At 50.2% G+C, this 26647-nt stretch overlaps 2 protein-coding genes and 1 long non-coding RNA gene across 12 annotated transcripts; 1 reads left to right on the forward strand and 2 right to left on the reverse strand.

The window, feature by feature from the left end:
* Positions 1 to 742: 742 nt before the first annotated feature.
* GDPD3 (glycerophosphodiester phosphodiesterase domain containing 3) lies at positions 743 to 6852 on the reverse strand. Of its 10 annotated transcripts, none has more exons than XR_015154570.1 (10): positions 5944 to 6727; positions 5626 to 5668; positions 5260 to 5395; positions 5127 to 5172; positions 4871 to 4989; positions 4700 to 4785; positions 4262 to 4395; positions 2849 to 2908; positions 2691 to 2742; positions 743 to 938 (listed from the first exon to the last, which is right to left on the reverse strand). XR_015154570.1 is itself a non-coding variant. In XM_086375053.1 (10 exons), the coding sequence occupies exons 3-10, from the start codon at positions 5389 to 5391 to the stop codon at positions 801 to 803; spliced, it is 771 nt and encodes a 256-aa protein (XP_086231179.1). In that variant the 5' UTR covers positions 5392 to 5395; positions 5596 to 5668; positions 5944 to 6691; the 3' UTR covers positions 743 to 800. The 10 variants fall into 10 exon arrangements, 6 of the variants coding, with proteins under 6 accessions (XP_086231179.1, XP_086231177.1, XP_086231178.1 ...); XR_015154569.1 differs by having other exon boundaries at positions 2844 to 2908; positions 4700 to 4789; positions 5944 to 6562; XR_015154571.1 differs by having other exon boundaries at positions 2844 to 2908; positions 5944 to 6255.
* Positions 6851 to 13636, reverse strand: MAPK3 (mitogen-activated protein kinase 3). Its single transcript, XM_086375049.1, has 9 exons — positions 13442 to 13636; positions 12232 to 12414; positions 10203 to 10392; positions 9925 to 10041; positions 9554 to 9668; positions 8811 to 8942; positions 8519 to 8628; positions 8274 to 8427; positions 6851 to 7474 (listed from the first exon to the last, which is right to left on the reverse strand). Exons 1-8 carry the CDS (start codon positions 13612 to 13614, stop codon positions 8305 to 8307), a joined length of 1143 nt encoding a protein of 380 aa, XP_086231175.1. The 5' UTR covers positions 13615 to 13636; the 3' UTR covers positions 6851 to 7474; positions 8274 to 8304.
* Positions 11217 to 14942, forward strand: LOC147345180 (uncharacterized). The gene is made up of 2 exons (XR_015154576.1): positions 11217 to 11332; positions 14746 to 14942. It is a non-coding gene; the product is annotated as an uncharacterized LOC147345180 (long non-coding RNA).
* Positions 14943 to 26647: the final 11705 nt, after the last annotated feature.

The raw sequence follows: 26647 nt of genomic DNA on the forward strand, positions 1-26647 counted from the left end.
TGCTATATAGCACTAGGGACAGACTCTCGGATGGGAAAAGCTAAAGGTATCCATCCGTGTTAGAACCCTGGGAGCCAGAGCCTCAGAACAAGCCCATTCCTATTGTTGTGTGTCCCCTCTTCCAGGCAGCCTCCTCGGATGCCCTGCAGGGTTATCAGGCTGGGTTAACTGTTGTCCCCTTTCTCACCTCTTAACTGGGTTTAAAATGAAAATGTTTAAACATGTGTCTGCCATATAGACTTGTCTTGGTCCTTGCGTTGGTCCCAGTACCCAGCCTGGCCTATAGTTGATAATCTGTGAAATACGTGATTCATTAAATGAATAGGGTAGTAGGGCTCCAGGGGGTGGAGGAATTGGAGAAGCTTCTGGAGTCGGAGACCTGGTAATGGAACACTGGAATGGCTAAGGTAGCAGATGGGCAGATGGACTTGCTGGGGCAAGTCAGGTCCTTTGCTGTGTGCTTGGGGCTCTTAATGTCCTCAGGAGAATGGACCCATTGTCTGTGGCTCTGAAGGTGCAGGGGGCCTTGCAAGCGACATTCCTGAGTACAGTGGAGGCCAGGTTGGCATAGGGTGTGGCATTACTCTCAAACTGGAATGTCGTGGAACCAGTGGCTCAGGGTGGTTGAGGGCCTCAGATTGTGGCCCTCAGCTGGCCTCTTCCGTCACAAGCTGCCATCTTTGTAGTCTTCTAGAATCTACCCCCCACCCCCACCCCGTCCCCCCAAGCACAAAGACGTGGCTGAGAAGAATATATTTATTGGAGAAGAGAAACAGAGGAGAGGATGAGGAACCTCTAGGTTAGGAGGCCAGGGCAGGTGGTCCACGGCTGTCCAGGTAGCACCTCAGGGCTGTTGGGTAATCAGTTATGACGCCAGTGGCCCCCAGGTTGAAGGCTGCTTCGAAGTCTGACTCTTCATTAAGGCACCAAAATACCACCTGGGGGGAGGGAGGAGCTTGAAGTTTCCCAACAACTACCGGGCACTCCCCCTTGTATCCAGATGCTGGAACTGATCCCTACATTTTCAGGAATTTTGCAAACTGGTTATTAAACACACCCTCCTTTTTTTTTGGCAGGGGGGTGGGGGCATCTCCAGTTCCTCAACCAGGGATTGAACCCACACCCCCTGCAGTGGAAGTGCCGAGTCTTAACCACTGGACCACCAGGGAAGTCTAAACACAATCACTATTAAGTATTATATAAACTTACAATTCAATAAATTATATTCAAAACAAAGGTAATCAACACTCAAAACTCATCACTTCCTGATTACTACATTTGATTCCATGTTCTGGAAGTCACCTACCTCTATCGAATGTGTAAGATGGAAATGCTATATAATATATCATGCTACCACATGATATATCTCTTCCCAACTCCGTTCAGTGAATTCAGGTTGGTAACCTGAAATCCGCCAAGGTGGGCGTGTATACAGCAAGGAAATTACCTAATGTTCAAATCAAGGCTCCCCTCCCCCTAGCCCCCCAAGTTGGTAGTGGAACATTTACCAGCCTGCCCATATCTCCCAACCTGCCCCTATCTGCTGCTGCTCAGACTGCATCTTCCCTGCCTCCTGAGTCCTCTCCTGCAGGCACTGAAGCAGGTGGAGACAGTATTTGTAGCCTGGGCTAAGTCACTGGCTGGACCTCTCAGTTTCTTATTTTGACAAATCAGAATGACAGTCCAACTGTCCGGAGTTACGGTGAAGATGGCAGAGCAGAAGGCCTAATCGGAAAGAGCTATGTCATCCCCAGGCCTCACTCACCCCCACATCCAATCAGTGGCCGAGTCTGGGCCTGTCTGTGACTTAACCCTTCCATCCATCCTCGCTGCTGCCACCTAAGCCCCAGTCCCGTCAGTGGCAGCATCAGCTACCCAGTGACTGCCTCCACACTGGCCCTCACAATCCCTCCTCCACGTGGTGGCTGGCGTGACCCTCACTCGACAAGGCTCCATTGAATCAGGTCTCTCCCCTGCTTAAGGCCCTCAAAAACGTCCCTTCCCTTTGGGTTGAAGTCTGAGTTCCTCACTGAGGTTCCTGGGCTACCTTCTCCAGGTCCCTGGTGCCACTTTCTTCAGACTGCAGGCTAGTGGGACCCCCTCAGTTCCTCTGCTGGCCTCTTGCTTCTCCTGACCTTCCCATACACTGAGCCTCCTGCCAAGACACTCTCCCTTTCCCCTCCCTGCGAGCCGGCTCACTTCTTCTAGGTCTTCTCTGGCCCCACAGATAACAGCACTCTGTCCCCTTTCTGCCCACTGGCTGCCCCTGTAATGCCTGCTTTTCCTCCCCTGCCCATGATGGTACACTCTCTGCTCCTTCTCCAGGACCACAATGCCTGTGGTCTCAACACAGTCAGTTCTCATCCAAGGTCTGCTAATTAAATGGCCTTGTCAGAGCTGATGCTCGGGGACAGGAGGGGGTGGGCTGATCTGACCTTTCCCTGGACCCCGTGGTCTCTTCCCAGCCCCTTCATCAGGGATTGGGACAGTTCCATACACCATCATCATCACAATGACTAGCCTTTATAAAGCACTTACTAAGTATTGCCTACACATCCACAGGAGTTTAAAACACCATTATCCCCATTTTACAGATTAAGAAACCGAGACTCAGACAGTGACCTGCCAAGTGACCCAGCCAGTCAGAAGCAGAGCCAGCAGGCCCACGCTGTGAACCACCACTTGCTCACCTGCACCCCTCGCTGCTGCAGGTGTTGGATCAGACTCTTCCTCATGATGAGCCTGGAGGGGAGCAGGGTCACAAAGGTCATGATGAGAGGGGACTAAGGGGAAGGGCGGGGATGGGTCTCTGTGGGGACACCCCACCCAGCCTTCTCGCCCACCTCACCATTTGGCAACCACAGCTGCCAGTTGATTCAGCCCTGGGTGGGAAAACGGGAAGTAGGTCCTGTGGAGAGGTGGTGGTGTGGTCAGCCCCTGGGTCTCTCTCTGTCACAGGGGTGGGGTGGGGTGGGGTGGTAGTGACCCTTCGAGCAGCCTCACCCCACTCCTTCTGGAAGAGTCTCTGAGGTTGCACAGAGGAATAAGTCACCCACTACTCAGTGACCCTGACTCCATGCTTTGAGGGTATGCCTCTGCCCTCACTGTTTTACAGAAGAACAGAGACTTAAGAGAATGAAAGTGACTTGCCCAACGTCACACAGCCCATCCATGGTGGGGCTGGGGCCACGACCCAGCAAGATTCCCAAACTGGATAGGCAGTCTGGAGCTCCTCATGGTTAGGCCTGACCAATTTCAAGGCCAGACAGCACTTCACAGGTCAGCTGTTGGTCCCTGATTGCCCCACTCTAGGGGTGACTTTAGAGGCTGTTACAGTGCTCAGGAGCAGGGTCTGTGTGCTGTGTGACCTTGAGCAAATTACAGAACCTCTCTGAGCCTCAGATCCTCCATGGGTCCTGTGGGGTCATGATTCCTGTATCTCCTGGGGTTGGTAAGAGGTAAGGCTCAAATAAACTAAAGGATGTGAAAACACCTTGCAAACCCTGGATAAAACGTGATATACACCAAGTTCTGCAGTAAAATGATCTCTTTGTGGGATGGGGGGTGGGGGTTGGGGGTTGGCTGGGAGCTTCCCTGAAGACAACAGAGGCGAGCAGAAAGCACTGGGACAGCTACAGAGAGGGCTCAGAAGGCAAAGGAAGGGTCCCAGAGGGAGAGCTGGCCAAGTATCCAAATTCCTGCTACTTTGCTCAGCTGTTACTTTGTTAATCCTTATCTCCAGGCAGGAAAATGCCTTTCTGTTTGAAAATCAGAGAGTGATGCTATAATTAATAACCACCTCCTCAAGCAGACTGTAAGCTCCTGGAGGGCCCTACCCCACTCACGCTGGTCTTATTTACTAGTGCAAGTGCATGTAAAACAGAGTAGGCATTCAAGATACATTTGTTGGATGAATGGATGAATAAATGCACCCTTGTCCTAAAACTCCATCCACATTATCACACATTTACAGAGAAGTTTTTTTGGGGGGGTTGGTATTCACGAATCCTTGGTGAGAACCATTATCTTCAAAAGCCCCTGTGGGTGATCCTTGAGGGTGGTCAGGGAGCTGGGGACATTGGGATCTCCTGCTCTACATGGGACGCTGCACAATCAGGTTTGAGGTGGTGGGTATTTCTCTTTTTTTGAAACTTTTAATTTTATATCACAGTAGAGTTGATTAGCAATGCGTTAATTTCAGGTTTCTGGGGCCAGAAGCCTGGGGGAGAATTTGGAAGACAGACGGGGACCTAGTAGGTACCTGTTGATGATGGTCGGCAGGAAACACATGAAGAACTTCTCGGGGATGGAGATGAAGGGCAGCAGCCCCAGGTAATAGAACAGCAGCACCCAGAACCCTCGGCTCAGTGTGAAGGAGGTGGGCATCTCAGGGTTCTAGGAAACAAGAGGAAGTAAGAAGGGGGATCAATCTGCTCCAGGGGGAGCGGAGAGGAGGCTTGGGCTGTGGGAGAAACAATTTTTGACATTCAGGAAACCGTACCACCTGCAGGAGCAAAGCCACATCTGGGCCCAGCGTTCCAAGCCCTGTCCCTGTCGCACGACTCTGCTCACACACTTCCCCTGCCTCCCGCAGCCCTACCCCTGGAGACCCTGTTCAGGGCTCCTCCAGCATCCCCAGACCCCCCTGGCCTAGGCTGCCTGGGGAGGCACAGAGGTGCAGAGAGGGATGGGGACTTACAGCAGCCTTGCATTTCTTCATGATGGAGCTCTTCTCCGAGGCCCAGATGGTGATTTCGTTGCGGTCATAGTGCCTCACCAGGCATGCTATCTGGGAGGAGGAGGGGGAGCGGAGGGGGAGTCAGGCCTCCGTCCAGCCCTGGACCCGAGCCACCCCTGCCCGCAGCACCACCTTGTGAATGAGCTCTTCATTTCGCTCTTTGACTTCCACACTCATGGGCGTCCGTGGGAACCTCCGGAACAAGTCCTCCAGACGCATCATGTGCCGGTCGGCCCCGCGTGCAAAGTGGCCTGGGGGTGGTGGGGAGAAGGATGGGAGGAGGATTGCTGGGGTGGGGGCGGTCCCAGAGGAGAAGAGGGGGCAGGAGGTTGAGGCCGGGACCCCACTCCAGTAGGCTCAGCCCAGCGCTTGCAGCCCACGCTCTTACCTGGTGAGAAGTAGACCTCTAGCTCTTCCTTTAAGAGGGGCAGGTCCTAGGGAGGGCAGGGAGCAAGTCACCAGGAGGGGTGTGGAGGGGAGTTGGTTCTCTGGGCACAGTGGGGGGCTGCGGCAAAGCCCACCTCAAAGTTCAGGCTGCCCACGTCCCTGTTTACACCTGTCTGGCGGGACAGGTTTTTGTCGTGTGACACCACCACCACGCCATCCCGAGTCAGCTGGCAGTCGAGCTCCAGGAAGTCTGCTCGCTGGGCCATGGAGCTATGAGAGCGAAGCTTAGTAAGTGGCTGGGGGACAGGGATGAGCCAGACGGCAGGGTGGTAGGGAGGCTGAGGGGAACGTCAGGTCCGGCTGGATGTGCAGGCGGTGCACTGCACAACTCCCAGGAGCTCCAGTCACCCAGATCAGGAAGTGGATGGCACCCCTTAGGATCATGCCTCACACAGCTGGCACAACCTTACCCGGCAGCATAGCCAGGCAGGTGGACTCACTTCTCCATGGCCTCCATGGTGTTCTCCAGGCGTTCTCCAGACCCTGTGTGGAGCAGCTAGCGTGGGTTCCTGGGGCCTGGCCTCCCTCCTCGCATATCCCGTCCCCTGTCTCATCACTTCCAGTCAGGACAGGTTGAACGGCTTCTTATTCCCTATTCCATCTCTTGCCCTGCCATCCTTATCTCCGCCTACTTTGAACTCTGCCCTCCCTTTAACATCCTGCCCTTGGGACCTACCCCTCTCTGCTGTCCACCTGCCTTGCAGTCCTCACTCCGTCCTCAGGAGTGGCCACCCCGTGCCTACCCCAGCCCAGCTCACCTCCACGGTGGGCCCCCAGGCGGGGACGGAAGGCTGGAACCCACGGTGTGTGCAGCAGGCGAGGTCGGCGCAGGAAGAAGAAGGACAGCATGACATAGCTGCCCAGGGCGGGCAGGGCATAGTACAGCAGAGGGCTCATGGCCACGCCGCCTCTCCAGGCTCTGGGAGCCGTGGAACTCAGCTTTTCCCGGTGAACTGTGCTGCTTCACTGACTGCCTGGCTGATGTAGGCTGGCTCCACCACCAGCTGCCACCACACCCCTAGGGACCTGCTGAGCCTGCTGCTGGCTCGAGGCCAGACTGCAGGGCTGAGCTGGGGATGGGGTAGAGGCAGAAGAGACCAGGCAGCTCTGGGCGTCGTACCCCAGGCCCTTCGCACAGCCCAGCCTCCCTGTCTCCGTGGCCACACCAGGGAAATCAAGTCAACCCTCCCCTGGCAGGTCCACTACCACACTGCCTTCCCGCTGGTGCCTGTTGCCAGAGTATATATACACTCCTTGCCATTTCCAGAGAATCTGTGGGTGTGCAGGGTGTCCCTGAGTCACTCTAGAATCACCTCCAGCCAGTTAGACAGGAAGCTATTAGAGAGGGGACAGGACAATGACTAAGGGGGAAACTGACCCCGACTCAACAGACATGAATTGGAGCAAACTCCATGCGAGAGTGGAAGATAGAGGAGCCTGGCAGGCTGCAGTCCATGAGGTCGCAAGGAGCTGGACACGAATTAGTGACCGAACAACAAGACCCCACTCTGTCCAGGAGTCTAGATCCCACTCCCATCCTCAACCCTGGCCAGTGGGGGATCCGAAGGCCACCATGCCAGGTAGAGCATCGGGCTGGAGAGGCAGCGCTCAGGGCAGCAAGGGTGAGGGTCAGGGTGTCGGCGAACACAGACAGAGCCAGGACCATCCATAGACACATCTCTATATTTATATATTAGATACAGGCACAGGGGTGGGCGGGGGCCCTGGGCGCTCCACGTGCCCCCACCTCCACTTCTGTTCACCCACACACGGAAGCAGCAGGGATGTTAGATGTGGCAGCTTTGTAGGGGAGGGGTTGAGACCTGGGCCCCCGCTCCTCAGGGGTACTAGCCCTTGAGCCTTAGGAATGTTCCTTCAGGGAAAACAGGGTGGGGTTTTAACGAGGCCAGAGGGGCAGGGCTGACCCTGAGTCCCATCTCGTGTCCTCCTTGCCCCTCCCCCACCGCCCCTCAGTCAGTCCGAGGCAACCAGAGCCCTTGGATTCCAGAACTACCAGAGACTGGGAGAGCCGGGCAGACAAAGGCAGAGCAGCAGAGGGGAATTTGCTTTGGGGCCACCTGAGCCCCTCAGGTCCGGGGCAGGGGGGTGGGGGTGGGAGGAGGGAAGGAAGGGCGTGTTGGCCTGCCTGAGGCAGGACGCCTGAGCAAAGCGAAGGGAGGTTGCCAGGCCCGCCCTCCACCCCCACCTGGGCTGTCGGGGGGGTCTAGGCTGGGCACACAGTCCATTTTCTAACAGTCCAGCAGGGGAGGGGCAGGCAGGAGGCAGGGCCTAGACAAAAAGGCAGGCAGGAAAGGAACCATTAGCACCAGTGGCTGACCTGCCAGAGCCCCGACCCTCACTTCCCTCCTATCACCTTGCGGCTGAGTGGCATGCAGTTGGCTTTCCTTATCTGTCAGTGCCGGTGATATTAATACCCATTTCAAGGTACTGCTATCGGGACTAAGTGAATCGATACAGGCAAACGTCTTGCAGGAGTTTGCTCTCATTATCAGGTTGTCTCCAGGAGACTGAGGCCCAGCAAGGTGAGGTGTCTTGCACAATATCACACAGCCCTTATTAAGTAGCAGAGCTGGGCTTTGAACCCGGGTGTGTCTGCCTTGCTGTTATCAGGTTACAGCTGGCCAAAGACAGACAGGAAATGAGAGGAGGTCCGCACAGCAGTGTGGGTGTAGCCCCAGCCAGGTTCCCGCAGGTGTGTGAACTGCTGACCTGGACACCAGGTGAGAAGAAGCCTGGCATGTGGGTCAGGCTGGGTGCTGCTGGCTCCTCCCAAAGCAATTACTGCTCCCCCTGCCTCTCTGCCTGCCCTGGGGGAGCCAAACCCTGGCTCCGTTTCCTCAGGTGGGTAAGGGGGGCCCTTCGTGACCTGGGGCTGGAGTCTGCAAGATTTTGACATGGGGGAGACATGCGGGGCTGGGGACCGCAGGTCTGTGGCCGAGGCAGGCTCTAGCCCTTCTGTTGCCACCAAACACGTGGCTCGTGGATGTGAGCAGGCTTGTGACCTCACGGAGGCGTTGGGCATTCTGGTCTCAGGGTGAATCTGTGCAGGGGCAGGGGAGGCACTCACCAGGCCCCAGGAGCAGAGGCAGCCGGCCAGGTTAGGAGGCTTCCAGCACCCCAGGCTGGAAGCGGGCTGTCTCCTGGAAGATGAGCTCCTTCAGTCGTTCCTTGGGTAGATCATCCAGCTCCATGTCGAAGGTGAAAGGTTCCTCGGCCACTGGCTGCGGTGGCAAAGAAGTGAGGTGGCTCAGGGCAGGGACCGAGGGAAGACCCCTGTCCATCTGTCAGCCCTGCTACTAGTGGCTGGCCCACCTCATCCGTTGGGTCATAGTACTGCTCCAGGTAGGGGTGAGCCAGCGCTTCTTCCACTGTGATCCGTTTGTTGGGGTTAAAGGTCAACATCCGGTCCAGCAGGTCAAGAGCTAGGAAGTTCAGGGGTCAGAGGTCAAAGGGAAGGTCAGAGAAGCTCTCGGAAGCACTACTTGGCTTCTCTGTGTTCAGAGGCCTATTGGTCCAGAGGCCTCTGTGTCCCAGACAGCTGCTGGGCTCTTGTACCTTCCTCTACACCCAGTTTTTATCACACAAGTTCCCAAGTCTCTCTCACCTTTGGGGTCTGACTTAGGAAAAAGCTTGGCCCAGGCCACCTTGGTCTTGGAGGGCAGAGACTGTAGGTAGTTTCGGGCCTTCATGTTGATGATACAATTCAGGTCCTCCTGGGATGGGGAGCCCAGAATACCTGTGGGTAAGGCAGGTGACGTGGTAAGCAATCTCTCCCTTCTGCAAACAGAAGGAGCCAAGAATAAGAGCCCTCCACCAACCTGCTCCAGGCCAACCATTATCTCCCAGTCAATACTATGGGGGTGAAGAGCAGGGGGTCTGGATCTGGCAGCCCCAGGTTCAAATCCTGGCCCAAGCACTTCCTAAGTGTGGGGTGTATGGAGCCTTGCTTTTCCCATCTATCAAATGGGGACAGTATCTGTAACTCAGTGAAACACTGTGAATGCTGTAGGGGCTCCTGGACTACACGTGGTGGTCCCCCTGACCTGACTCCCGCAGACTCACTGACCCTGAAATGAAGTCGCTCAGTTGTGTCCAACTCTTTGCGATCCCACGGACTATATATAGCCTGCCAGGCTCCTCCGTCCATGGGATTTTCCAGGCAAGAATACTGGAGTGGGTTGCCATTTCCTTCTCCAGAGGATCTTCCTGACCCAGGGATGGATCCCGGGTCTCCTGCACTGCAGGCAGACTCTTTATCTTCTGAGCCACCTGGGAACTTTGACCCTATAGAAATCTCACCTCCAGTAAGCGAGTTTCCCTCCCACTCAGCTGGCCAATCCCCCCTACCCAGAATGTGGTTGAGCTGGTCCAGGTAGTGCTTGCCGGGGAAGATGGGCCGGTTGGAGAGCATCTCAGCCAGAATGCAGCCCACAGACCAGATGTCGATGGACTTGGTGTATCCCTGGGGAGGAGAAAGTGGTGGGCTCCTGGGCCAAGCCAGCACCCCTGACCCTAGGGTCAACACCAGCCAGGGAAGCAGAGGGCAGAGGCCTGGGGAGTGAATCCTGTTTCTTTCCATAGCCCAAGGACCAGAATAGTGTGACAAGGCCCAGAGGGGAGACTTCCTGCATCATGAGGGTCAGTGCTGGACTCAAGAGGTGGCTGCAGGGCTTTCCGGTATCCGGTCTCTTCCCTTCACAGGTGGGTGGGCCCCCTACCTTGGAGTTAAGCATGATCTCTGGGGCCCGGTACCAGCGTGTGGCCACGTATTCCGTCAGAAAGCCAGTGTGGTCATGCTCGGGATCAGCAATCCGGGCAAGACCGAAATCACAGATCTAGAATGCAAACCAGGCTGCTGAGCTCAGTGCTCAAGGCCTCCTGGGCCCAACTAATCATATCGCCATGTCTCTCCTACCCATGGTGGGAAGGGGACTACTGGTCACCCTGGAGCCTGAGACCCCAGGGGCAGAAGGAGACAGGCACGCAACCCTCAGACCTTAAGGTCGCAGGTGGTGTTGATGAGCAGGTTGGAGGGCTTTAAATCCCGGTGGAGCACGTTGGCGGAGTGGATATACTTCAGGCCCCGCAGGATCTGGTACAGGAAGTAGCATACATGGTCGTTGCTCAGCTGCTGGCTTTTGAGCAATTTGTACAGGTCTGTCTCCATCAGGTCCTGTACGATGTAGCTGAGGTGGGTGCCAGAGGGCCCCCAGGTGGGGGCAGTGGGAGGCAACTGGTTAAGAAGAACAGACTCTGCTGACCAGGTTTCACATCCCTCCAGCTGATGCCCCTGGGACTCAACAGATCTGCCAGCTCATATCATGAGCTGGGCAAGGCCCACACTCAGCAGGTGAGCTCAAGGCCTCTGCTGGATCTCAGCTGGTGACCCTGAGCAAAGCATCTCAGTTCTGTGGCCCCAGTCTCCCTATTGAGAAAATGGGGATAATAAACTATGGGAAGCAGGAGAACGTCCCAGCTAAGAGCAGTAACTCTGGAGTTCACCTGCCAGTGTCAACCATTCCTGCACTGCTCATTCATTTTTAGGAACTCAAGCCCTGTCTGTGCCTCTCTTCCTCATCTGTAAAGTAAGGGGAAAAAAAACCTTTCTAGAGAGTGAGGGTAAAGATTAGTTGAGAGATGACCCAGGCAGTGCAGCCAGCTTGGTGCCTGGCACATTGTAAATGCTCGGCAAACGTGAACTAGTATTGCTGTTATAAAAGCCTGAGCCACATGGCTATTGAGAAGGTTAAATGAGATTATGTATGAACACCATCTGGCAGGCAATAAATGTTTGCTTAAAAATAAATGCCTGCCTTATGGGGATGGTTTGTGCAAGACGAATGAGGAGAAACTTCCCAGTGGCACGCTCCTACTCCGGGGGCTTGGCCCTACACCTGAAGACAGAGGAGTAAATGTCCTTTTATACTCTAAGATTAAAAAAGAATTAAACATAAATAAACAAATAAACGCCATGTGGGTTGTTTCTGGAAGACTCAGTTATGGCTGTCTTTCAGAGTCAGCCTCAAAAGGGCCTTCTGAGAACACCTGGACCAACCCTGCTATCTTAAAGATGAAGACGCCCGGCATGCTGCAGTGACTTGGTTAAGGTCACACGACAAGCTGAGGGTGAGTGTGGAAGTTTCCTGCCCACAGTTTGTGGTGGGGGCTGCAGACAGTGCAGTACAGATCACCACACTTGGGTGGAGGACTGGGATGGTGGGGGTGGGTGGGGCAGGGGAGAGGTGATAGGTGTTATAAGCTCCTAACAGAGCCAGGCAGGAAGTGAACCACAAACTAGGAGAGCAATGTGTGTGTGGGGGGGTGGGGGGTGGCCACAAAGGCAGGTCTGTTCCTCCCTGGGCAAGGTACAAGTCCACAGGTGACTGGGGTGGGACTCTGAGCAGGAAGCCCAGAGAGGGGACAGGTTCTCGTCTGGGGGAGGGGAAGAGGCAGCCACAGAAGCACTTGATTTTATTTCAGTTTTCTGAGCCTCAGTTTCCTCATCTTTGAAATGGAGCTGCTGAGACCCATCTCCTAGGGCAGCTGGGAGTTAGAATAGAAAATGTCAAAGCACTCGGCTTGAGCCGCACCAGACTCACAGTAGGCCCTCAAAACAGGGCAGTGTTCTTCCCACCTGCCTTCCTGCCAGTCTGAGGACCCAGAGAAACAAGAATTGCCATCAGTTAAACAAAAGAGCTGACTGTGGGCAGAGGCTGGATCTCCTCACAGAATTGCCGATGTCAGAGGACAAAGCTTCCACAGAGCCCATCTTGCCCAGCCCCCTACGAAGCCAAGATAGAGAGAACAGACTTGCCCAAGGCCACACTGCCTGGCCACAGCAGGCCAGGATTCATTTGAGGCCTCCCTGCCTTCTTACTCTGTGGCCTCTTGACCGCTGGAAAGTTTCCTTTACTGGGTTTGTTTGGAGGGAGGTTGGGAAGAAGGGAAGAGAAAACAAGCCCCCATTCTCCCAGCGCAGCTCTGAGGCTGGGCCTGGCCAGCCGTCTGGCCCAGGTGAAGGATACACATCCCTCATGGCTTCCAGGGTGGGTGCCCGCAGAATGTCTCGGATGCCAATGACGTTCTCATGGCGGAAGCGCAGCAGAATCTGAATCTCTCGCAATGTGCGCTGGCAGTAGGTCTGATGCTCAAAGGGGCTGATTTTCTTGATGGCCACTCGAGTCTTGCGCACGTGGTCGTAAGCTGAGCTGAGAGGGCCAGAGAGATGTTGGTGTCCAGGCCTGGTGGCCCCACCCAGGCCTTGGCAGGGCGGGGAGGGAGCAGGAGAGGGCTCTGGCCAGTCATAAACAATGCTGGTTCCTTCCTGCTGTGAAGGCCTGGGATCTCCAGGGAGAAAGCTGGGGACCAGCCAGGCAGCCCTTCGGTGACTTCACAAACAGAGGAAGAGACTGACCGCTCACTGACTTCCCCTCTCCTCAACCCTTTCCATTTGAGCTGCCCTGACCCCTCATCCTCCCCTTCCCACGATGGGCTCCCTCAAGCCAAGACAGGTCCAGCGGGTGGGAGATGTGGAGGACTGGACAATGAGGCAAATACAGTGAGAAGGAGGGAGTCGGAGGAGGGACTGGAGAGAAGGGAGAGGCAGGGCCGGGGCGGGTGTCAGGGGGAGGTTCCTGGGCAGCAGAGCTATGTCCAGATGAACAAAGGCCCAGAGCACCCAGTGCGGATAGGAAAACTCACAGACCCCTCTTAAAAGTTGCAGGAAGGTGTTCCTGGACCCCTCATGGCTCACTGGGTCCCTGGCCCCAGGCCCAAAGCCCCACCCCACCCCGCCCAGCCCTGAGCTTTGCTCTTTTTTCCCAAACTCCTTGGCAAGCCTCACTAGGGGGTGATCCAGGGCATCCTCTCCCCAGTGAGGGGACCCTCTCTCCTCCTTCACTAAGGATATCACCTCCCCAAGAAGACTAATTCTCTTCTCCTCACCCCGTGTCTATGGGGTCCCCAAGGTCCCCAGAGCTCCCCCACATACACTCAGATGCCCTACCCTTCATTATTGAATAGTCGGTTCAAAGCTCCCAAACCTCCTCTCCTGAGACCTTACGCAGTGACCCCCTCCCCCAGAAAGCACTCAAAGGCCCTCTGGCTGGGACGCTCCTCAGCCTCCTGAAGCCCCAGCTTCTTCAGGATGCTCAGAGTCCGCAAGGCCCAGAGAGCTCTCAGCACCCCTCCCCGCCCCCTCCCCAAAGACGCCCCCTCCCCCTGAACGCCCCTTACCTGACCATGCCGTACGCGCCCTCGCCGATGTACTGCAGCTGCGTGTAGCGCGGGCCCACGTCGAACGGCTGCCCCTTTACTATCTCTACCTCCCCCGGGACCCCCGGGCCGACCCCATCAGTTCCCCGGGGCTCCCCGCCCCCGCCCCCCTGAGCCGCCGCCGCCGCCGCCATCTCCACTCCTCCCCTCCCGCCCGCCCGCCTCCCCCCGGCGGCCCCGCCCGAGGCCCCGCCCCTTCCCGCCCGCCCTCTCACCCGCGGAGCCGCGCGCGCCAGGCCCCGCCCCCGCCCGCCCCCGCGGCATCACGTGACCCTCCCTGCCGCGCGCGCACCGCTTTCCCGTCGCTGGGGCTGTGGTCCCTGGCACCTGTCGGCCTCGTCTGCTCCAGTCAACGTAGAAGCTCCCCAGGGCAGTCTCGAGACTGTCCAGACCCTCCCCCCACCCCCTCACCGAATGCTGACCTGTAGGGCGGCCCGGTGACCTCACCCAGAGCCACCTAGCAAATGAGTGCTGGAGCCGGGACCCAGACCGGGCCACGTGGCCCCGCTGCCCCCACTCAGCCCGAGGAGTGGCCCGGGGCTCGAGGTGGAACCTCCTGGAGCCAGGCCCAATGCTGAGTGATACGATGCTTATTTCATAGTAGCCGTGGGAGGTGGCTTCCTCACACATGTGGCCTCTTTCACAGATGTGGAAACTGAAGGTGACTTGATTGCTGGAAAGCCCAGGCATCTTGACTCCCTGCCTAATGGTTTTCGGGTGGAGACCTGTCAAAGTGGGCTGGGAACCGGACCTCAGCAACCTGGCAATGCTTGTATCCTGAGGACAGATAATCCCAGCCTACCTTTACATGGAGGCGTAGGGAAGAGGTGAGGGATTCGTGGACTGGATTTGGTGAAAATACACTCTCAGGCTTTACCCAGAAACAGCAGGATAGCTAACATTTTTGTTGTCCTTGGGTTTGACAAAAATTGGAACCCTGTCGAGATCATCATCTTTTGCTCCTGTGCTAGACTTTATAGTTTACACAGCATTTGATCCAGGTCAGTTTCTTCATTAGAACAACCCCACAGTGTGGGTGTCATCTGGTTTTCTGAGCTGGATGAGCAGGGGGCCATGTCTGTCTTGTTCATTGCTGTAGCCCCCACCCACCCCCATCCCTACAGTCAAACGTAGACACTCAGAAATTTTGGAATAGGTGAATCAAGTTTTACAGAATGGGAAATCTGAGAGTTGAGGAGCTGAGACTAACATGTATCTTCTGACACACAGGCAGAAGTTCTTTTTAATTGCATTCTGTCTCCCAGACTGTTAAAACTGAAGAGAGGGCCCTCAGAGACCATCCAGTCCATCTCCATCACTTCACAGTGAAAATGTGAGCTGGGAGCTTCACAAAACACATCTCCTAGGCTTCAGTAAGTATTCACGTTGTTTTTGTCTTCCTTGGAAGCTGGGAGTAGGTCCTTGGATGCATTAAAGATCAAGAGACAAAATGGAACAGTAATTATGATTCTGAAATTGCTCATAATTAGATCTATGGTCAGGCATTCTAATTCAGATTATTAACACTGAGCGTTGCTAGTTCCCAGTAACCCACAAGTCAGTGAAGGTTCAAGATGTGCTAATTAGATCAATGTTTTTTTTTTATTGGTGGTGGTATTCATTTGATAAGCTATTGACTGGCACTGTGTGCAAAGCTCTGAGCTAGGAACTGGGGCTGATAAAAGATTACTGGATAGTGTGAATTAGTAGTTAAGAGCAAGAGCTCTCTGGAGTCAGGTTGCCTGGATTAGAATCTCATTTAGGCCACTTGGGTTATCCTGGGCACATTACCCCACTGGCCTTTCTACTTATGGAGTTTCTCTTCCACTGAAGATGCACAAACAGAAATCACTGTAATCCAGAATGGGTGGATGTAATATGTAGGGTAAACTCAGGGGTGGGCAAGATCACTCTAGGGATCTCCCGCAACTGTTAGAAATCAGGTTGCACAGCAGGAGTGAGGGACAGGCTAGCAAGGAGCAAAGCTTCGTTTGTATTTCCAGCCACTCCCCATCGCTCACGTTACTGCCTGAGCTCCACCTCCTGTCACACCAGGGGTAACATTAGATTCTCATGGGAGCGTGAACCCTGCTATGACCTACGCATGCGAGGGATCTAGGTTGCACATTCCTTATGAGAATTATCATGAAACCATTCCCTACCCTCGGTCCGTGGAAGAATTGTCTTCCATGGAACTGGTCCCTGGTCCCAAAGAGGTTGGGGACTGCTGCTCTATAGAAGTGAGGAGGGGATAATTGAGCAGGTAGCATTGCATTGCTGAAAAGGAGCAGAGTTTCAGAAGGTCAGGATAAAGCAAAGGCTTCAAGAAGGAGGAGCAGGGTAACCATGGCACGGAGGCAGGAGCACGAATTGTCCAGTATGTCTGCACTATGAAGGGTTAAGGGGAGTTTAGGCTGGAGAGGTAGGTTGGGACCACGTTGAGGAAGGCCTCTGATTCCGACAAGGAGTTTGGATGTTACTCAGTAAGCAGCAAAAAGCCTTTCAGGGACTTTTGCCAGATCATTTTGCAACTACAGGAGAATATAGTGACTCAGAGAAAACACCATGGAGTTCAGCGTGGAGCCAGGTTTCCTGAGTAGGAGTGAGTTTCCCGGCATGGGAAAGGCTGGTGTATCCGGAGGGGTGCCTGCCACCTCAGCGGTATCTGAGTCTCATTTCGAGCCGTGTGACTGAGATTGCCCTCTAGTGGCTGAGGTTGGTACTTTCCTGGAGATTGGATTGGGATTTCTCAGTCTATTCCATAGACTGGTACTCAATAGAGACTAAACAACTATTCTGTGCTAGACACTTCTTTTATAGTTGGAGACGTCAGTATTGTACTTTTTTCCATTTTGGGGGCTGTGCTCGGCAGCTTGCAGGATGTTAGTTCCCTGACTAGGGATCAAACCTGGGCTCCTGCAGTGAAAGCACTGAGTCCTAACCATTAAGTTCCCTGTGCCAGGCACTTGTTTTTTTAATTAATTTTTTGGGGCTGTGCTGGATCTCTGCTGCTACACAAGGGCTTTTCTCTACTTGTGGTGCAGGGGCTTCTCATTGCGGTGGCTTGTCCTGTTGCAGAGCATAGGCTCTAGAGCACAAGAGCCCAGTACTTGTGGCACACAAGTTTAGTTGCTCCACAGCATGTAGGATCTTCTGGGATCAGGGATCGAACTCCTGTCCCCTGCATTGCAAGGGGGTTCTTAACCATTGGACCACCAAGGAAGCCTGTGCCAGGCACTGTTATGTACCTTATCTCTGACTGTCCTTCTAGAAGTAGATACTATAAACATTTAACAGAAAAAAAAAGCAGCAGCTCACTGAACTGTGGAGTTGGAAGGAACTGTAGAATCATTTCCTCCAGCTCACCGCGTTGTTAAAGTTTTTCTAATGGCTGCTCTAGCTCTGGATCTAGCCAGACTAAGTCTTATTTTATTTTTTGGTAGCGTGGCACGTGGGATCTTAGTCCTCCAACCAGGGGTAAAACCTGTGCCACCTGCATTGGAAGCATGGAGTGTTAACCACTGGGCCGCCAGGAAAGTCCCTAGACTAAATCTTAAACCAGCTCTCATCTCTTTGTGATGTGAAGGTCACAGGAGAGGCCAGTTGGTAATTTGCCCAGAGTAACAACACAAATGAACAGTCTCGTTTCAACTAACTCAGCTCTGCAGCACAGACTGAGAAGGGAGGAAGTGTTCAGAAATAGGCATCACAACACAGTGAATAATTTATTAAGATTTAAGTACTGATCTCTTTTTTAAATCCAAAAAACCTCATACTAATTTTTTTGTGGCACTTCTTCATGTATTAGAAACTGCGTGTGTTCGTGAAATCACTTCAGTTGTGTCCAACTCTTTGAGACCCTGTGGATGGTAATCTAGCCAAAAAAAGAAAAAAGAGGACTCCTTTCCATTTCCAGGATTAGTTCAAACACCACCCTTTTATGAAGTGTTTCCTGGTATGCTCCTGCTATACATGCTACGTCTGCAGCTCTTATGTCTTAGAGCAAATGTGTATGATATTTATTTATGGGCTCATCTTGCTCTTCCTACTAGATGGTAAAATTTCTTGAAAGCTGTGAACGTTAGTGTCTTTACTTTTCAACCCTCTCCAGTACCAAGAGGTGTTTTGCATTCAATAAATATTTGTTAAAACAGAGAATTAAGTATTTCTGGAATGGCCTCCACACCCTTCGTCAGCTGGGATGCGCTTTTCTGTATGAGCTCAGGGTTAACTGTGTTCCTGTTAAAAACACAGCACCCAAAATAGAATACCATTTTCTATATGTAGCCTGACCAGTGGGAGTAGAAAGGAGTATTGCTTCCTTTGTATTGGTCCAATATTTTATTCTCTTCCACACAGAGCCTCTCCCTGAACCTCTAAAATATGCAGTGTTCATATGCCTCCCTCGTGGTGTCCTTTTTCTTTCGTGAGACTTATCACAGTTTGTCAGAGATTCATTTGTGAAGTGATAGAACACTGTAATTAGAAGTGTGGGGGCTGCAAGTTCCCTTCTCTTTCTGCCTCTGTGAATTCACTTTCTAGAACTGCGGAGAGATGAGGTGTACTCCTATTAACTGCAGAAGCTCCGGTTATATTATTTCAACATGTGCTGAGTACCTTAGGGCCAGGCTGCTTGTTGTTGTTCAGTTGCTAAGTCGTGTCCAACTCTTTGCATGCCAGGCTTCTCTGTCCTCCACTGTCTCCCAGAGTTTGCTCAGATGCATTTCCATTGAGTTGGTGATGCTGTCTAACCATCTCATCCTCTGTCGCCCCTTCTCCTCCTCAATCTTGCCCAGCATTAGGGTCTTTTCCAGTGAGTCAGTTCTTTGCATCAGGTGGCCAAAGTATTGGAGTTTCAGCTTCAGCATCAGTCCTTCCAGTGAATATTCAGGACTGATTTCCTTTAAGATTGACTGGTTTGATCGCCTTGCTGCTCAAGGGACTCTCAAGAGTATTCTCCAGCACCACAGTTCAAAAGCATCAGTTTTTCGGTTCTCAGCCTTCTTTATAGTCCGACTCTCACATACATACGTGACTACTGGAAAAACTATCAGTTTCGTTCAGTTCAGTCGCTAAGTCATGTCTGACTCTTTGCAACCCCATGGACTGCAGCACACCAGGCTTCCCTGTCCTTCACCATCTCCCGGAGTTCACTCAAACTCATGTCTATTGAATCAGTGATGCCATCCAACCATCTCATCCTCTTTCGTCCCCTGCTCCTCCCGCCTTCAATCTTTCCCAGTATCAGGGTCTTTTCCAATGAGTCAGTTCTTCACATCAGGTGGCCAGAGTATTGGAGTTTCAGCTTCAGCATCAGTCCTTCCAGTGAATATTCAGGACTGATTTCCTTTAGGGTGGACTGGTTGGATCTCCTGGCAGTCCAAGGGACTCTCAAAAGTCTTCTCCAACACTACAGTTCAAAAGCATCAATTCTTTGACACTCAGCTTTCTTTATAGTCCAACTCTCAGATCCATACATGACTGCTGGAAAAACCATAGCTTTGACTAGACGGACCTTTGTCAGCAAAGTGATGTCTTTGCTTTTTAATACACTGTCTAGGTAGGCAAGGGCTAAATTGAAGGGGGAAACTGAGTGCCTCCCAAGTGCTAGATTTTGGAGGCCGAGTGATCTTTTCTGATTTTTACACAAGCCTTGTGAAACCAGTGTCACCAATATTATCTTTTCACACCTGGGAAGCTGGGGTGGAAAGCGTGGGTGAAACCCTTGAGATCACACATGTGATAAGTGTCAGGCCTAGGACACCTCTGTCTATCTGATTCTTCACTGGAGGCTGAAAACCGGTGGTCCAAGGTCATATTCAGCCTGCAGTTGTATGTTACCAGACCTGTGTCATTTTGCTTTCCTTTATTTAAAAAATAAAAGCAGAACAAAAATTCAGGTTCTGGAATCAAACTACTGGAGAGTGAATCCTGTTGTCACTTATCAGTTGCTTAACTTCTTCCTCAGTTTTCTCATCTGCAAAAGAGGGTATACTGCTTACTCTGTAGGCATGTTGAGCTTTAAATGTTTTTATGTGTGAACTTGGGTGGGTGGCATAACTTTTCTAAACTTTAGTTTCATCAAATGCAAATTTGGGATCGTAAATGGATTCTGTTTACTTCACAAAGTGAGATTTAGTAAAGTCTGGGAGACTTTTTAATCTGCAGGCTTTAAACTGAAAAAAGTATATAGATGTTGCATCCGTGCTAAATTGCTTCAGTTGTGCCTGAATCTTTGTGACCCTAGGGACCATAGCCCACCAGGCTCCTCTGTCCATGGGCTTCTCCAGGCAGTAAAACTGGAGTGGGTTGCCGTTCGCTCCTCTAATACAGATGTTAGATGTCTTTTATTATAAGAGGTAACTCCCTAATCTGACATCAAATGTTTGTTGTTTTAAAATTAATATTATAATTAGTATATATTAATACATTATAATTATAAAATTAATTATAATTCCATTCAATAAAATCCACCCGTTTTAAGTATACAGAGACTTCCCTGGTGGTCTAGTGGCTAAGATTCCGAGTTCCCAACACAGGGGGCCCGGGTTCAATCCCTGTTCGGGGAATAGATCCCACAGGCTACAACTAAGACCTGGGGCAACCAAATAAATAAATAAACGAAATATTTTAAAAACTTAAACTCTATGGCCTTGATGGAGTCTAGTAATTGCATACAATTATGTAACAGTCACCTCAGTCAGGATATATAACAATTTCTTCAACCTAAAAAGCCCCCTTCCAGTGATCCTCTTCTCCAGGCGCTGTTCTATCCACTTTATGTCGCTGTAGTTTGGCTTTTTCTAGGATTTCATATAAATGGAATCACAAAGTAGTGTTTATGTTTGACTTCTTATGCCCAGTATATTTTTAGATTAAATTACATTCTTATGCATATTAACACTCAACTTTTTCATTGCGATATAACACATACCATAAAATTCATCATTTTAAAGTGTACGGTGCAGTGATTTTCAGTATATTTGCAGGGTTGTGTCACTGCCCGTCCCCCCATCCCTATCCCCTGGCAACAGCTGATCTCGTCTGTTTCTATGGATTTGCCTCTTCTGAACATTTCATACGCACAGAACCATGTACTACGTGGCCGTTATCCAGCTGGCTTCTTTTCCTTAGCATGTTCTCAAGAGTCACCCAGGCTTTAGCCTATGTCAGACTTCATTCTTATTTTATGACCTAATGATGTTTCATTGCATGGGGATGCCCCATTTATATAACTGTAACTGATGGTTATATAACTGGTTATATATTCATCGGTTGGTGGACATTTGAGTTGTTCCCTCTTTAATTTAGAAAATATTTATTTATGTATTTATGGCCGTGCTGGGTCTTTGTTGCTTTGTGTGGGCTTTCTCTAGTCGTGGCGAACAGGGGCTGCTCTTTGTTGCAGCGCGTGGGCTTCTCATTGCAGTGGCTTCTCTTGTTGTGGAGCGCAGGCCCAGTAGTTGTGACACGTGGGCTTAGTTGCGTCATGGCATGTGGAATCCTCCTGGACCAGGAATTGAACTTGTGTCCCCAGCATGGCAGATGGACTCCTATCCACTGAGCCACCAGGGAAGTCCTGTTGCCACTTTAGATTATTATACATAATGCTGCTGTGAACTTTTGTGTGCAAGTTTTTATGTGAATGTCTTCTAGTCTCTTGGGTATATGTAGAATTGCTGCATCATGGGGTACGTGTGTGCATGCATGCTAAGTCACTCAGTTGTATCCAACTCTTTGCAACCCCATGGACTGTAGCCCACCAGGCTCCTCTGTCCATGTGATTCTCCAAGCAAGAATACTGGAGTGGGTTGCCATGTCCTCCTCCAGGGGATCTTCCCGACCCAGGGATTGAACCTGCGTCTCCTGAACAGGCAGGAGTTCTTTACCACCAGCACCACCTGGGAAGCCTGCATCGTATGGTGACTCTGTTTAGCTTTTTGAGGAACTGTCAAACTCTCCTTCCATGCTAGCTGCACCACTGAACATTACCACCAGCTGTGCGTGAGGGTTTTCATTTCTTTGCATCCTTGTCAACATTTGTTATTGTCTTTTTTTATTGTTATTATACTTTTATACTCATCCTAGTAGGTGTAACGGAGAAGGCAATGGCACCCCACTCCAGTACTCTTGCCTGAAAATCCCATGGACAGAGGAGCCTGGTAGGCTGCAGTCCATGGGGTCGCTAAGAGTCGGACACGACTGAGCGACTTCACTTTCACTCTTCACTTTCATGCATTGGAGAAGGAAATGGCAACCCACTCCAGTGTTCTTGCCTGGAGAATCCCAGGGACGGGGGAGCCTGGTGGGCTGTCATCTATGGGGTCGCACAGAGTCGGACACGACTGAAGTGACTTAGCGGCAGCAGTAGCAGTAGGTATAAAATGATATCTCGTAGTTTTTATTTGCATTTTTCTGATGGCTTTGGGCTTACTGTCCATTTGTATATCTTTTTCTGGAGAAATGTCTATTCAAGTCCTTTGTCCATTTTAAATTGGGATGTCTCTCTTCCTGTTGTTGAGTTGTAAAAGTTCTTTATGTCTTCTGAATATTAGACCCTTATCAGAGAAATGATTCATTAATATTTTCTGCCATTCAGTAAATTCTTTTCATTTTCTTTTTTTTTTTTTAATTTTCCATTGACCTAGAACACACCGCTGCAAGGCTGCCCACTGCCGGAGGCTGCCGGCGGCTCCAATACCGGAGGCCGGAGGTGGCTCCACGGAGCCGTAAGGAGGCTGCCATGCTGCCCCCGCCCCGCCTCCCCACAGTGACCTCCGCGGCTCCCCGCTCACCCACTCTCTTTTCATTTTCTATAAGCACAAAGTGTTTTAATTTTTATGAACGCCAATTTATGTAGTTTTTCTCTTGTTGCTTGTACTTAGGTTTCTTATCTAAGAAATTGTTGTATTTTCTAAGGTCATAAAGATTTATGCCCATGTTTTCCTCTAAGGGTTTTGTCATTTTAGTTCTTACAATTAGATCTAGCTGTTTATCATATCGTAACCCTCTTACATGTGATAAACCTTTTTTTTTCTTCCTTGCTGTTTCCAAGATTTTCTCTTTATCTTTCAGCACTTTAACTGTGATATGTCTGGGTGTTGATCTCTTTGTGTTTATCCTATTTGGGATTTGTTGAGTTTCGTGGAGATATAGATTTACATTTTCCAGCAAATTGGGTAAGTCTTTAAGTTTTCTTCAGATGTTTTTTCCTTTCTCCTCTCTTTCTCCTCCCCTCTGGTACCCCTATTACATGTTTGTTGGTATGTTTAAAAGTGTCCCTATTTCTCTGAGGCTGTGTTCACTTTTCTTAATTTCATTGTCTCTCTGTTCTTTCGATTCCATAAGCTCTATACATTTATCTTCAAGTTTGCTGCATTTGAGCCCTTATAATGAATTTTTCCTTTTGGTTAATGTACATTTCAACTCCAGAATTTCAACTGGTTATTTAAAAAATTTTCCATCCCTTTTTCGATAGTCTCTATTTAATGATACATCATCATACCTTCTTGATTTAAGCATACTTCATTTGCTTCTTTGAACATATTTATAATACCTACCTTGAAGCCTGTTAAATCTGACATTTAGTCCGTCTCATGGGCAGGTTCTGTTGCCTGCTCTTTTTTTTTTCTTTTTTTCCTGTGTGTAGATCACACTTTTTCTTTACATGTCTCACAATTTTTGTTGAAAACTGGACATTTTAGGTACTATAGCAATTCTGAATACTGATTCCTTCTCCCCCTGCCTCCCAGGGGTTGTTTTTGTCATTGTTTGCTGTTTGTGACTTGACTTGGCTATTTTAGTTAGTTTTCCCTCAGCGTGAAAGCTTTGGTCCTGTGCCTTGCAGGGCACAACCTTGGACTTTGCCTTTCTGTTTCAGCTCTTGTCACCTTGGGATGACGAGGGTCGTAGCAAGTTCTCTTTGTCACTTTCTTTATTTCTCTGGTAAGCTGTCTGATTCATTTGATAATACACACTGCCAGTTAGCCTCCACGGATTACTGGCTGATTGCTCTGTTGTTTTTGACAATGCCCAGGGCGTATATTGGGGTTCCCTTGTGGCTCAGCTGGTAAAGAATCTGCTTGCGATGTGAGAGACGTGGGTTTGGTCCCTGGGTTGGGAAGGTCCTTGGGAGAAGGGAAAGGCTACCCACTCCAGTATTCTGGCCTGGAGAATTCTGTGGACTGTATAGTCCATGTGGTCGCAAAGAGTCCGACATGACTGAGCAACTTTCACTTCACTTCAGGGTATATATTGCTCAGCAGTCTGATTCTGTTAAATTTGGGCAGGGATAGGTTTTAAGATTGGCCTTTGTGGTCTGTTCTTACCCCAGGAGGGCTCTTTTTAGTTGTCTCTTCCCCTGGTTCTCTCTTGTGAATTAAGTGGCCTTGTGGTCCTTAAGAAGCTTTTTTTTTTTTTTTTTGATAGTGTGCTTACGCTTGAGCTTTCCTATACTAAGTTTGAAATAAAGTCAGTTCCTTTGGGGGAGAATCTCAAGTCTCTTTTTTTCTATGGGCTGTCTCTCCCTGGGCAGAGTCTCTCAGCTACTACTTTGGGTACTAGCTGCTGTAGCTTCTGGTCTTCTTGGCATGTTTCTCCCACCACTGGATCTCTGTTCTACAGGCAAGTTGGGATACGGGCAATTGGGGCCCTGGCATCCTTGGACCATCACACCAGGGACGGAGCCTTCATCCTATGAGTAGGGCTTGCGTGGGGGAAGGGAATGCCCTACTTCTCTGCCACACTCACCAGAAATTTAGCCTCTTCAGCTTGGAGCTGGAGGGGTTAGAAAAATGCTGGCGGCCTGTCCCTCATGGTGAGATACTGTAAGGTTTGATAGGGAGCTGAGGGGAAAGGGAGCCTTGTCTTTTTGCCACACCAACCTGGGTCAGAATTTCCTTTAAGGTGAGCTGGGGGAAGGTGGGAGGGAGGGAATTCAGTTCAGTTCAGTTCAGTTGCTCAGTCACGTTTGAGTCTTTGTGACCCCATGGACTGCAGCATGCCAGGCTTCTGTGTCCATCACCAACTCCTGGAGTTTACTCAGACTCATGTCCATTGAGTCAGTGATGCCATCCAACTATCTCATCCTCTGTCATCCCCTGCTCCTCCCACCTTCAGTCTTTCCCAGCATCAGGATCTTTCCCAGTGAGTCAGCATCAGGTGGCCAAAGTATTGGAGTTTCAGCTTCAGCATCAGTCCTTCCAATGAATATTCAGGACTGATTTCCTTTAGGGTGGACTGGCTGGATCTCCTTGCTGTCCAAGGGACTTTCAAGAGTCTTCTCCAACACCACAGTTCAGAAGCATTGATTCTTTGCCGCTCAGCTTTCTTCACAGTCCAACTCTCACATCCATACATGACTACTGGAAAAACCATAGCTTTGACTAGACGGGCCTTTGTTGGCAAAGTAACGTCTCTGCTTTTTAATATGCTGTCTAGGTTGGTCATAACTTTTCTTTCAAGGAACAAGCATCTTTTAATATAATGGCTGCAGTCACCATCTGCAGTGATTTTGGAGCCCCCCCTCAAAATAGTCTGTCACTGTTTCCATTGTTTCCCCATCTATTTGCCATGAAGTGATGGGACCAGATGCCATGAGCTTAGTTTTCCGAATGTTTGGTTTTAAGCCAACTTTTTCACTCTCCTCTTTCACTTTCATCAAGAGGCTCTTTAGTTCTTCACTTTCTGCCATAAGTGTGGTGTCATCTGCACATCTGAGGTTATTGATATGTCTCCTGGCAATCCTGATTCCAGTTGATTCCAGCCTGTGCTTCATCCAGGCCAGCGTTTCTCATGGTGTACTCTGCATATAAGTTAAATGAACAGGGTGACAATATGCAGCCTCGACATACTCCTTTCCTGATTTGGAACCTGTCTGTTGTTTCATGTCCAGTTCTAACTGTTTCTTCTTGACCTGCATACAGATTTCTCAGGAGACAGATCAGGTGGTCTGGTATTCCCATCTCTTTAAGAATTTTCCATAGTTTGTAGTGATCCACACAGTCAAAGGCTTTGGCACAGTCAACAAAGCAGAAGCAGATGTTTTTCTGGAACTCTTCCGCTTTTTTGATGATCCAGTGGATGTTGGCATTTTGATCTGTGGTTCTTCTGCCTTTTCTAAATCTACTTTGAACATCTGGAAGTTCATGGTTCACATATTGTTGAAGCCTGGCTTGGATAATTTCGAGCATTACTTTGCTAGCATGTGAGATGAGTGCAATTTTGTGGTAGTGTCAGGGAATTAGTTAGGCCCAAATGCCGCAGACTCTTCCTAGTTTTACCAACTTTTAGTAGATTTTCTTGAATAAATGTTTCTTCATTGGCTATGTGCCATTAGGACAATTTCCAGAAACTACATTTAAAAAAAAAATAATTTTCATCAATTCTGCTTGTTATTCTGGGGAATGGGCATATAAGAGCTCCTCACACTGTCATCTCAGAGGGTTTGATCTCCCCTAGCATTTCCTCTAAAGCTTTTTGGTTAGTCTGTTGTTTGCCCTAACAGCTACCTACTACCTTAGGTGGCTGCAAAGTTAAAACACTTGCCTTTAAGTGTTTTTGACAAATGTCCCCTGAGAAGAGGATTTTTCACACTGAGCAAGCTCCAAGTGAAGTCAAATACAGATAGCCTTGTAAGTTGGGTCTCCCAAGGAACCACAAGACAATGCCAGTGATGACAATTCTTTGGAAATAAGACTTGGAAAGAACTTTGATAAATAATAATGGAAAAGAATATTAAAAATAATATATATATAATGGAGTCACTTTGCTGTATAGCAGTAAACACTATTGTAATTCAACTGTTACTTCAATTAAAATAAATTAAAAACTTGTCAGGACCTTCAGCTCCTTTCTATTCCCTCCAGTTTCTGCCAGGTTGCACTGGAAATGTGAGTTACTTTACAAGATAGCAACAGAGCTGGAGACAGGACTCGAGCGAATTAAAATGTCACAGAGCTCACTGTTTCCACCAAGACTCTGCCATTTTTTCTTGAATCAGCATTCTTCAAGTTGCTGTTAACCTTCGGCTCATTTACAGGGTTTTTAAAAAGTTGATTCTGACAATTTTTGCTGGGTTCTTTATTGATTTTATGTAGGAGTGAGTTTTCATAGGTCCTTTTTCTGACATCACCAAAATAAACATTTAATTAAATTAACGTTCAAACT

Source organism: Bos grunniens, chromosome 25 (assembly GCF_055505025.1).
Source record: "Bos grunniens cultivar Pamir isolate PY7600 chromosome 25, Bosgru_T2T1.0, whole genome shotgun sequence".
In the NCBI taxonomy this organism is placed as follows: Eukaryota; Metazoa; Chordata; class Mammalia; order Artiodactyla; family Bovidae; genus Bos; species Bos grunniens.